The sequence below is a fragment of the Sebastes fasciatus genome, chromosome 11 (assembly GCF_043250625.1).
Source record: "Sebastes fasciatus isolate fSebFas1 chromosome 11, fSebFas1.pri, whole genome shotgun sequence".
Lineage (NCBI taxonomy): Eukaryota > Metazoa > Chordata > Actinopteri > Perciformes > Sebastidae > Sebastes > Sebastes fasciatus.
In genome coordinates this window covers 25,065,319-25,077,605 of record NC_133805.1, presented here as the reverse complement: position 1 = coordinate 25,077,605, position 12,287 = coordinate 25,065,319, and the positions used below count along the sequence as shown (strand labels likewise).

At 41.4% G+C, this 12,287-nt stretch overlaps 1 protein-coding gene across 1 annotated transcript; it reads left to right on the top strand.

Moving 5' to 3' along the window:
• Positions 1–1,436: 1,436 nt before the first annotated feature.
• Positions 1,437–10,423, top strand: LOC141777496 (protein-lysine 6-oxidase-like). The gene is made up of 7 exons (XM_074651796.1): positions 1,437–3,019; positions 4,328–4,436; positions 4,820–4,957; positions 5,136–5,292; positions 7,740–7,835; positions 7,937–8,052; positions 8,182–10,423. Exons 1-7 carry the CDS (start codon positions 2,266–2,268, stop codon positions 8,186–8,188), a joined length of 1,377 nt encoding a protein of 458 aa, XP_074507897.1. The 5' UTR covers positions 1,437–2,265; the 3' UTR covers positions 8,189–10,423.
• Positions 10,424–12,287: the final 1,864 nt, after the last annotated feature.

Genomic DNA, 12,287 nt, shown 5'->3' with positions numbered 1-12,287 from the left:
AGTGCAGCGGGGGCGGTGCTGGACTTTGGAGAAGGGGATGGGTTCTTTGACTAAGAATAGAAAAGCATGAAGGCCCTCCGTCCTGATGCCCTATTTGGCTGAGGAAACACACACCACGGAACTTCATGTGACAGGCGACATATACTGAGCTCTGCCTGACTCAGTGTCTGTGACCCATATCACATAACCTCACTTCTTTACCTGAAAAGAAGATCTTGGTTGCGTTAATGATAGTCTTTAGTTTTATGGAAAAAGCCAAGCGTTAAATAGGCAACATCAGTGAGTTTAATTACTGTACTCAATGGCCCCCTTCACCTTTTAATGCATCCATTGTCACGCCCGTAAAAATAACTAAATCAACAAGCAAACCCATACAATAATACAAACTACTTTATGTTAGTGTTGCTAATCTACTTTCAGTGTAAACTGCTGCAAATGACCAGCCCGTTCTCATTCCCAGGGCGTCAAATACCGACGCTCTGTCATGACCCTCGGCGTCTGATACCGACGCACAAGGCACCCTTTAGCGTTGGTATGAGATGCACCGGGCTGTCCATTCAGGGCCAGCTCTATCTCTTTTGGTGCACTGTAGGCAAATTCGGATTTGGATTAATTTGTTGCCTCAATGCAGAAAAAGAGAAAGGGCGCCCACCAGCATTTTTAATTTTTTTATTTAGAGGGCGACCATGTAGCACCTCTCTCTGATTTGAGCTCCGCCCCCTCCCCCTCGAAAAGCCCAGTCTGCTCTGATTGGTCAGCTGGTCCACTCTGTTGTGATTGGTCAACTGAATCAAACTCTTCAGACTTCGCTCCAGCTCCGCTCTAACTAGCTTTGTTTGAGGGCGTGCCAAATTAGCCGTGAGGAAGATATTATGCAAATGTTTTACTTGGTGACATCACCACGTTATGGAAGAAAAGAAAAGGCGGGACTTCAATCAAGGCGTTCAGGAGCAGTGTTTCTGTGGGAGATAGTAACTCCCATGTTGGCCCTTTGGCGTGGACTTTGGGCTTTGTAACTTTGCAGAACTTTTACATGCACAAAAAAACTATATAACACACTACAGGAAAGGGAAAAAGCACAAAAGCATAATAGTTCCTCTTTAACAAAAAATATAAATCAACTAATAAATTATATCTATATTATATCTATAATATATTTTTTTTATAGATTAACATTAGTCACGCTTACACATTAATGAATCACTAATTATATTCCAATGATATAATTTTTTCCTGAAATGAGCCATTCCGCATAATGAGCACTTTCACTTTTGGTGCATTAAGTATATTTTGAATCTAATGTACTTTTAAGTAAGATTTAAAATACATTACTTTTACCTGTAACAGAGTACTTTTACACTGTGGTGATACTAAGAAGATCTGAGTACTTCTTCCTCCAAATTTAAACATAAAATAATAATAATGATAAAAGAAACAGCAAACAGGAAAGTTTGCAGATGCAGATGCTCAAAACACAAAACACAATATTCAGGACCGATATGATCAACAATAAAAGCATTTTGTTTCATGGACTCTCAGGATGATATAAGAAGCTCCTCAGGAGCATCAGTGTCTGCAGGATGGTGATGGAGATGGTGATGATACAGATGCATCCTGCCGCCGTGTGGTGGACGTTTAGTCCTGCACGAGGCCTGCACCAGCCTCTCCAAAGTTGTTGCACAATGTGAGCAGATTTTGTTCAAAACTATTGTCTGATATCTGTTCATTAATGTTGTTAAATTGATCGTGAGGCACTTCATTAAGAAAATATTTAGATTATTTATGTTTTTTAATGGCATTTTAATGCAACTCATTAAAGAGTAAATTTATAGTCAATAACTGTGTGAGTGAAATCAAAACCAGATAACCTTTGTGTTTTTTTCCTCTACCGGGCTGACTGGTTCTTGCCAATAACCAGATTGAACTTTAACATTCAGTCTATTTCAGGTAACACCTGTGCGTAAAGTTGACTAAGCAAACATCCTTGTGTAAGCCTTGTGTAACAGAACTTCTCCACGGCGATGCATGGGTTAAATTTTCTTGCTAGAAAGTTTGACTTTGGGCTGAATTGGATAAATGAGCAGACAGGAAAGCCTCCAGTCCTCCTCTCTTCTCCTCTCCACATATCAGTCCTCTCTTAGTACTGATATGTTGTTCTGTGTGAGAGCTGCAACTGAGAGCATCCACAGATATCCTTCATGTTATAATCTCATTTATCATTGACTTTACAGGAGGGACTTATATTTTTCTTCTAGTTTTATTGCCATGGCAAAATTGTCACTCTTGTTTTTATACTTTTTCCATGGACAACTTCCTCTCATCTTTGGCCAGCAGCAGCAGCAGCAGATGCGCACATCTGGACCGTGGCGGCACCGGATCCAGTGGGAGAACAACGGGCAGGTTTATAGTTTAATGAGCACCGGATCAGAGTACCACGCTCCGGTTCGCTCCAGAAGCCAATCCAGGGTGTATTTCACCGGCAGGAGGGATGATGGCACCAGGAGCCACGTGTCTGGTGCGCACAGAGGAGCGACTCTTCCAGTGAGACCCGGACAGACTGAGCCCATCAGGATAGAGCCAGGATCTGTTAGACGCGATGTTAGACATTATTCTGCGCCTCTTAATGCTCGTGCGTCAGGAGCTGCAGGTTATGTAGGCGCAACACGCACCGACACCATCAACGCGTCTGTACCAGGCAGGAGAGGAGGTGATGCTGCGCTGCACACCAGAGGAGGAGAACCGGGTCCAGGTGTGCAGTACCAGCAGTTACAGTCCAGCTCAGTAGAACCCTCAGGTCTGGAGAGGGAATCCTTAGCTGCTGCTCCATCAGCTGCACTCAGCCAGGATGGTTCAAACGAGGCGCCTGGTAATGGAGAGGACATGGTTAACGACGACCCTCGAAACCCGTTTAAAAACCACAGGAACTCAGTCTACAACTCGTATCCCACGAGAGGGAGGTCAGTGGCCCGCACGCGCCGTCCGCCTGGCACAGGGTCTGGGACAAGATATTTCCAAAATGGTAAGTGAAGGAATGAATGAGTATAGCCCTCTTGATTTGCATGGATTTAAATGATCTTATACACCAAATATTCTGTTTAAATCAGCTGGTTTTGTGAATATTTTAAAGCCTGTTTTTGTGACAAGTTAAAAAAGACTATAAGTGTATTACTGTTAATGCAAAAGCATAAGTAAGTTCATAATAGGCTAAGTAATGATGTTAAAATCTGTAATGAGGTTAAAAAGATCATACATTACATCATACATACAAGGATTGTCTAAAACCATTAAAAGTGGATAAAATAGTTAAAACCTGTTATATCTTGTTTAAAAATAGTTAAAACGTTATGTCACATTGTTTACTGTATTCTTTATTGATTAAAGGGACTGTTTGTAAGAATCAGAAATGCTTGTTAACAGCGACACCTGTGGCCGCTAAGTCAACTAAAGTCAGCGTCGGGCTCGTGCTTCTGCTCATAGACATGAACGAGCATTGCTCAAAACAGTGAGGCGACACACGTCAGCTAAAACCACAATATCACTCTATATTTCAGCTGCTTGGCAGTAATGTTAGCTGACCAGACGAAGGTCTCCATGAATATCAATGCTGATCCCAGTGTTGGCTTTTCCTGCTTCAGCCTCCGGGGCTTCAGCAGGAAGAGAAACGTTATCGCAGGGAGACACCGGCACCCGGTAGGAGACGATAACGTTCACAAGACACGGAAAACCTCTGTTGGTCTGGAGGAGCTGCAGCATTTATTTCTGCACAAACGTCCACTGTACATTCACTAGATATTCTCAGAGCTAAACTAACTCTTCTGCAGTTTGTAGTGAGCGTGCATGCACGTGTAGAGGTGGAGCGAGACAGCGAGAACGCGCGCGGTGTGTGAGTGAAGGCAAGCAGGCAGAGGAGCAGAGACTCCGGCCACACGCGAGCGCGCATGGGATCGGGACCCGGTAGATTTATACTTGTAAAAAGTTACCAACAGTCCCTTTAAATGATCTTACAGCAAATATTATGTTTAAATCAGCTGGTTTTGTCAATATTTTAAAGCCTGTTTTCACAGTCTCATGTCTTCCTTACTGAGAGGGAAAACACTGAATGACAAGAAGGGAAAAAAATCCTAGTTGGGCTTTGGTATCCCAGACTGAAAGCTCAGGAATGTAAAACACTTTGAATTATGCCAACAAACACAAACAGCTGCTCTGATTTTCAGCCTGGACACCTTCTATATCAGGGAATTGTTCTTGGCACGAAAAAACTGGCAACATTAAGATATCAGAATTTCACAAAAAAAACTTGGATTGTCCCTTTAATCTGCTCTCCCAGGACTGCCAGACCTGGTTCCCGACCCGTATGCCATCCAAGCAGGTGCTTACATCCAGCGCATGCAGATGTTTGCGCTCCGCTGTGCAGCTGAGGAGAACTGTCTGGCCAGGTAATCTGTGATGCCAAAAGTGATTCACTTCCTCAGACACACACACACACACACACACAGTTTCCTTTGTTTTTACTGCCCATTGAAGGTTAATTTGACTTGTTTTAACACAACTTTCGACTGTTTCACGATACCTTTCAATTACATCTGTATAACTTCTGTTGATAGAGCTACAAAAACAGTTTGATGTTATTATGGAGCAGTGATTCTCCAACATGATGTCCTGCCAAGACATAAATGTTCTGGGTTGGTTTTCCCAAAAGCATTCAGCACAATGGAACAAACCCTTTGCACTGTGAAAACTACTGTAGCCCCCGGGAGCTCAGCCAGTAGCACTTTCCAACGCAGCTTATGCCCCCCGTTTCCCCTGTGATCCATCCAAGGTCGGCTTATGGACCCACCGTGAAGGACATCGACTTCAGAGTCCTCCTGCGGTTCCCCCAGAAAGTGAAGAACCAAGGGACCACTGACTTCCTTCCTGTCAAGCCCAGATATCAGTGGGACTGGCACAGCTGTCACCAGTGAGTTCACTCAGAATAAAAGTGAAATTACCTTTAAATGTAATGATCCGCACAGCTCCATTCAGCTCTGATAAAAACACCACAGCTTCAACATCCACTTAAGAACATCAGATTGTGGGTTTAAAGGCATCCCTGATCCTTTTATTGAGCCCTATTCTTTTCTGTTCTCCCCCCTCAGACACTACCACAGCATGGACGCCTTCAGTAACTACGACCTGCTGGACATCGTCACTGGACGTAAAGTGGCAGAGGGACACAAGGCCAGTTTTTGTCTGGAGGACACAGGCTGTGACCCTGGATTCAGGCGGCGCTACGCCTGTACATCTCATACACAGGTAATATATACTTAAACAGTATGTTGTCTAGCCTTTAATAAATCAAGGAGCCTCACTGAGATCAAGAGGAGGAAATTAGCAGTGAGGAATCAGAAACAATCACAGACATCTCTTAATATGTACAAAGTTAAAACTTTAAATCAACCCATGTGTAATGAGACAGTCAAATGATATGGCACAAAGTACTGGAAGTCAGTCCTCCCAAGTTTAGTATTTACTAGGGCTTTCAAAGTTAACGCGATAATAATGCGTTAACGCAAATTTGTTTTAACGCCACTAATTTATTTAATGCATTAACAGGACTTGCAATTTTTAGGTTGTAGCAGGCTCAGGTTTAAAGCTAAAGTGAAGATAGTAGCGGCATCATATGAAACTAGAAAACCTAAGGAATCCATCGGTACCAACCATGTCATGCTAGCCTGTCGTAAAGGAGGCTAAATAATGCTCCAAAGTTACACTAAATTTTGGCGAGGAAAAACTGTCGAAGCCATTTTCAAAAGGATCCCTTGACCTCTGACCTCAAGATATGTGAATGAAAATGGGTTCTATGGGTACCCACAAGTCTCTCCTTTACAGACATGCCCACTTTATGATAATCACATTCAGTTTGGGGCAAGTCATAGTCAAGTCAGCACACTGACACACTGACAGCTGTTGTTGCCTGTTGGGCTTGAAAAAACATCATGGTTGGGCTTAAAATGACTGTTTGTACAGTAAAAATGAAACTGAACGTTGTGAACACGAGACACGAATGAACAGCTGATTGTAACGTGACACACAGGACACAAACGGTGGTCTCCTGGATGAAAGCCTAGTGTTGAAAATACAAATTCACCAGAAAGTAGGAAACCTTTTTAACAACTAATGAGGTAAGAAAGAACCATGACTCACTCAGAATGGCTTAAAAAAGTGAATTTTGCTTTGGTTTGTATTGAATTGAATGGAAAAGTTAGCTATCTCTTGGTCGCAAAAAATCATGGTTTGTTGTTACTGTGCACAAATGTCGGGTCTCAGGAGATGGCCATCTAGAACTGTGATAGGAACTATGTCGGACCTGGACCGGTTCTCATTCCCAGGGCGTTAAATACCGAGGCTTTGTCACGGCCTTTGGTGTTCGGTACCGCCGCACAAGGCACCAACCTTAAGACCCCAAAAACAGGGAGGATTTCAAAACCAAAGCGTGGGCTCTTGGTCCTCCCCCACAAACATTTGAGTTTCAGACACTTTGTTTTCTGCATTCTGGTGACTTTTAAAAAATGAAAATAGCAAAATATTAAGTACACTGCAAAAGCATTTTTATGTTAAATAGGCCTACTTTTAATTTTACTTTTAATTCTCAGGAAAGAAAACTGAATAATTCGCCCCTCTAGTATAAACTAATATTCATCAGTTATTATTCATTCATTCATTTTTAGCCCGTGCTTAGGTATTTCTTTCTCTTAGTGCTCTTCATTTCTCTCTCCATCTCTCAGTCACTGAAGGTCCTTTCAGAAAAAACATGACAACGGCACCACTGCGCGCTGAAACCCATTATTTTTTTATATTTTTTATATTTTAACGTTTTGCACCGCACCACAACGGCTCTTGGCTGCGTCGAGCAAAGCCCGACTTTGGGCGCTGCACGCTGCGTGGCGAGCATCTCTTCCACCAGGAAGCAACATACTGTAGGTGTAGCTCTATTGTCATCCAGGTGGAAACAGTAGGGCTTATAGACGCTGTACAGTGCCAGAAACAAGTTATGATAAGGAAAAGGAAAAAAATGTGTGAAAAATGTGTCAGAAATCGGGAGAAATACGGGAGAATTGCGAACCTGCAGAAACAAACAGTCATTTTAAGCCCAACCATGTCGTTCCTTCCTAAACCTAACTATAGTGGTTTTGTTGCAAAATATAAAGTGACACCTAGGGGCGTGACAAAGCGGCCGTATGCGACGAGCTGGGATGAGAACGTGCTGGGTCAGCAAGCCAACTGACTAACTAGATTTAGTCTGCCAGTTTGGATAACTTTGCCATACAGTAGATCAGCATCTCCTCTATTTGGTTTGTAGTTCAAAGATGTACAGTTTTTATAGTATTTTATTTAGTCAAACAAAACATAGTGCAGGTAGCAAGGCTCTGAGTTACAGTTACTTTTGTCTTGGAGGTTTTTACAAATCCTCCAGATCCACTTCTGAGAAATGTTTTTCTAACTAAAACTCCAATGTACGCCAATAATAAAAAAAAAGAAGCTTCCTGAGGACATGGGAATATTTATTATATCTGTTGTCTGGGCTCTGTGATTCAGGCTTTGCACGGCTTAGCGCTGGTTTCGTGTAACAGCTTCTCTTCCAGAGAACTGTTTGTATAACTAAAACTCAAATCTGCTTCATTTGCAGCGCTTGTAGGAAAAAAGTAGTCAGAGTTGTCTGAAGAGTCAAAAGCTTTAAACCACACTGGTTGTGTTTTCAGGGCCTGAGTCCAGGATGCCATGATGTATACGCGGCCAACATTGACTGTCAGTGGATCGACATCACAGACGTTCCTCCAGGAAACTACATCTTGAAGGTAACACGTGTCACTTTAACTGTTTTATTTCTCTACATGGAGGTTTTATTATACAACAAACCTGCCTGCAGAACTGCTCAAACAAGTTTCATTTATTTCAGGTTACTGTCAATCCCAATTCCCACGTCCTGGAGTCAGACTTCACCAACAACGTAGTGAGATGTGATATCACGTACACAGGAACTTATGTTCAGACACGCAACTGTCGAGTATCAAGGTACCGTACAAGTGTTTCTGTTGAATGAAAACATGAGGAAAAACAGTCTGATGACGATTGACAGGTTCTGTATGAAGTCTTGTGTTTTGGATGCCTTATATCAATGTCTCTTTTTCTTCCTTTTTTCAGGGGTTAAAATCCTCCATTCAAGTACTATCTGCAGGGGTTTTGCAGCAAACATCTCTCCCAGTACTGTACAGCAACAGCGACTCTGTGACTAACAAAAAGGTGCAATTGTGTTTAATTGTAACTGCTATAGTCTTGTGTTGCATTTACTGGAAATACATGCAAACGTTTACACATATTTTGTACATTAAACTAGTGAGATCCTCGGATTTACTTGATTATGTATTTCTACAAATGTGCCTGAATTCATAACAAAAAGATATCTTCTTTATTGCCTTAACAAATACAAGTACTGTGTTCATATACATGTATTTCTTGAATGCTGGTTTATTGCTTGAAATGTGTGTTTTGTTGCCACGTGTTGTCTTTGTCTTATTTTTCTGCTTTGTATTATTGTTACGTGCACGTTTTATTTAAAGGATAAGATATTCTGTATTTTTGTTATTGTCAACAAATCTAATAAAAAGTTCAAAACCAACTTAGTCTTCTTTCCATACTTTCTGACTTCTATAGCCGGTCTGTGGCTCTCAGTCCCAAGTCCATTGGTCCCTACTGAAGACAGAAATCTTTAAAAACAGCTCCCAAATATATAGTTTAATTTTCTAAAAATACTAAATTATTTCCTAAAACAGCTGGACACTGTAGCTTTTAGCAAATGTTTCTCAAACAGGAGCAAATAGTGAATTTGTTAGGGACTATTTCTAGCTACGGATTTGGATGTGAAAGTGAGTATTTCTGGTATCAGGACGGTCTATTTGTTAGTACTGTAGGATCAGTTCACTGCTGGTTTTGGTCTTTTCATGGGATGTGTTGACAATAAGAAAAGTACTAGGGCTGTCAAAGTTAACCAGCTAATAACACGTTAATGCAAATTCCTTTTAACGCCACTAATTTCTTTAACGCATTAACACAACTTGTGATTTTTTGGTTGTAGCGGGCTCAGTTTAAAGCTAGAGTGAAGATACTGGTATCATATGAAACTAGAAAACCTAACAAATCCATTGGTACCAACCATGTCATAACGCTCCAAATTTACGTTAAATTTTGGCGAGGAAAAACTGGCATGGCCATTTTCCAAGGGGTCCCTTGACCTCTGACCTCAAGATATGTGAATTAAAATGTGTTCTATGGGTACCCACGAGTCTCCCCTTTACAGACATGCCCACTTTAAGATAATCAAATGCAGTTTGGGGCAAGTCATAGTCAAGTCAGCACACTGACACACTGACAGCTGTTGTTGCCTGTTGGGCTGCAGTTTGTCATGTTATTATTTGAGCATATTTTTTTATGCTAAATGCAGTACCTGTGAGGGTTTCTGGTCAATATGTGTCATTATTTTGTGTTGTTAATTGATTTCCAATAATACAGGTATACATACATTTGCATAAAGCAAGCATATATGGCAACTCCCATGTTGATAAGAGTATTAAATACTTGACAAATCTCCCTTTAAGGTAACATTTTCAATAGATAAAAAATGTGCGAATAATTTGCGATTAATCGCGATTAACTATGGACAATCATGTGATTAGTCATGATTAAATGTTTTAATCGATTGACAGCCCTAAAAAATACAGATTATCTGTTATTCTTTAACCAATCTCGGAACCCATCGGCTATCGGTTTGACGATGGATAAGCCTCCGGTGTAGCCATGCTCATTGTTTACAGTCCGATTAGCAACTTGAGACGCTGACTGGAGTTGGAGTTGAGAGACAACGTGTACGACCATATTAATTCTCAAATAGACAGTTTACAAGCTAATTCTAAACCAATGAAAAGATAAATTATCATCAGACGATAGTGGATGGATTCACAGATTGTATTTCGGTCAATGTGTTCAGCCTCTTTTGCTCTCCACATGGTCTGTTTACCCGCATTCAACCAAAGCCTGCTCAAATGTGACTGGTCAATACTACTCAGACTACAAACGGAAACCAGAATTCTTATGATACCAAAATCTTCTCACGTTGCCTACAGATTATATGAATGCAGAATCTGTTTATAGAGATTATTCTTTAACCTCTTGGTGGTCACATTAGCAAATTGCAATTATCTCTTTTTATGTTAAATAGTAATGTTTTTCTGAATGCGTGCTGTTGTTTAACTGAGTGAATGAAAAATGTGGAAAACTGTCTTGTAAAACTGTTAATATTGCTAAAACATTGTTGAAAACCTTATATTCTGTTGGCATGGTGGATTTAATGCAATAAAGATGGTGAGGAGGAGAGAGGGGTTTATTATTATAACAATTCTTCCTTTTTCTCTTGAATGATAACCACAGGCTCTTCTGAAAGGCCAAAATATCTAAGTTGTTTAGCTATTCATCTCTCTAAAGATTTCTTGTAGCACATTTCAAGGACCATTAAAGAATAGATTCTTTTAAAAGTTTAAATCCTAAGTGGACAAAAGCGTCTTGCTCGTAGAAAGTATCACCGCGCTGAAGCACTGAATGAGTGTTTCGTCCTTGTCCTTCTGAATGGAGGAGCTTTACTTTGAGTGATGCGTGCAGATCGTGGCCTTGGAGACAAACAGGCCTGCAGGCAGACGCTGGCGGCATGTTTGCTGACAGGCCTCTGTGAAGACACAAGCCACAGGATCTTATACAGCCGTGCCATATACTACAACACCAGCCAGAGCACCATGAATGGAGGCCTTTTCTCACTCTCTCCTCTGTGCATGTAAAAAGAAGTGTCTGTAAAAGACTCCTTCCTGGCCCAGAATGCATCGCATCATGGCTTCATTCGCGTCCATCGGGGTTAAGACGACAGCCGTTTTAATAGCACTGGGATATTTTATCTGAGTGGGAGGACTGACACAACCCGCCAGAGAATATCTCCAGCAATCCAGAGGACAAATGTGTTTTTGCAGCAAGCACTAGACTGTTTCAAACAGCAAAAGGATGACAGGAGGAGCACTAAACCTGCATTCACTCTGCAGTGCTTCACCTGATTCAAAGATGTTTTTACCTCCAACCGATCACTCTCTTTATATATATCATGAAGCGGTTTTGAATGATGTACTGGAAAACATACAGGCTCCAAACAATGAATGCACTGTTAAATGCACAGATGTCGGGTATTTACAACGAAACAGAGCTCAGTCACAGCTTAAGGAAGCAGCGAACCGGGAAGATTAAGCGCAATTGAAATGGTTTATGTTGGAAGTCACCAAGGTGCTTCACTGCCAGAGTAGATTGTCTATGTTATTGAAAGTGTCTGGAAAATACCCCCGACTCCCATCATGTCGACTCCATTCTTGTCTGTCTGGGACAATATTTGCAGACAGTGACTAGGATCATTGTAGCGGAGGGTTAAATCAGTCTGAATCTGAAAGTCTGATCTGAACAGATGTAACACCATTAAGAGTCTACAGCCATGCAAGCAGCTCTGCGAGGCTGAATGCTAACACACGCTCAATGACAATGTTAACATGCTAATGCTAAGTATGTATACTTTTTTACCATGGCCACATTCCAAATCACATACTTTTTATTTTTACTGCAGCTGCCCTTACAAAGTACATACTGTTGCATGCAGTATGCGCACAATTGAAACATACTCGTAACATTAGGCTCGTTCGAGATGAGCCGGGACTGCGCAGAATCGATCATCAGCGATCGGCGCGCAATGCATGCCGGTTAGATTTGTGTCCGACTTGATCTCGACTTGCTCTGACATCATGCACACGTGGGCAACGAGATCGAGGTCCGAACACTGCAAGACCCAGGGCATGATGGGAAACGCCTGGCTGTCGCCTGATTGGCTTAGTTTTGACAACAAGCACCACGTGTTGTAGAAAGCCCTAGCTCTCTGTGTAATTGTAATAATTTACACTAGATTGCAGGCTATGAGTCTCATGTTGTGCAATGAAGGTTTGATCTGTTAATAAACACATCTTGTGTGGTTGATAATAATAATGAAGGTTATTTGTATAGCACTTATCAAAACCAGTGCTCATTACAAAGTGTTTTACAAGGCAGACATAAAAATAATAAAGGATAGAATCCAATGCCAGATACACGCACATTTCCACATATATTTACAAAAAAATATAAATGAATCCGAACATGGTCTGCAGATCAGATCTAGCAGGATGTAACTTTTCCTG

Coding starts and splice junctions, on each gene's coding strand:
- LOC141777496 (XM_074651796.1), top strand. CDS start 2,266: ATGGCAAAATTGTCACTCTTGTTTTTATACTTTTTCCATGGACAACTT. Junction 4,958..5,135: donor GACTGGCACAGCTGTCACCA/GTGAGTTCACTC, acceptor CTCCCCCCTCAG/ACACTACCACAGCATGGACG. Junction 7,836..7,936: donor CAGGAAACTACATCTTGAAG/GTAACACGTGTC, acceptor CATTTATTTCAG/GTTACTGTCAATCCCAATTC.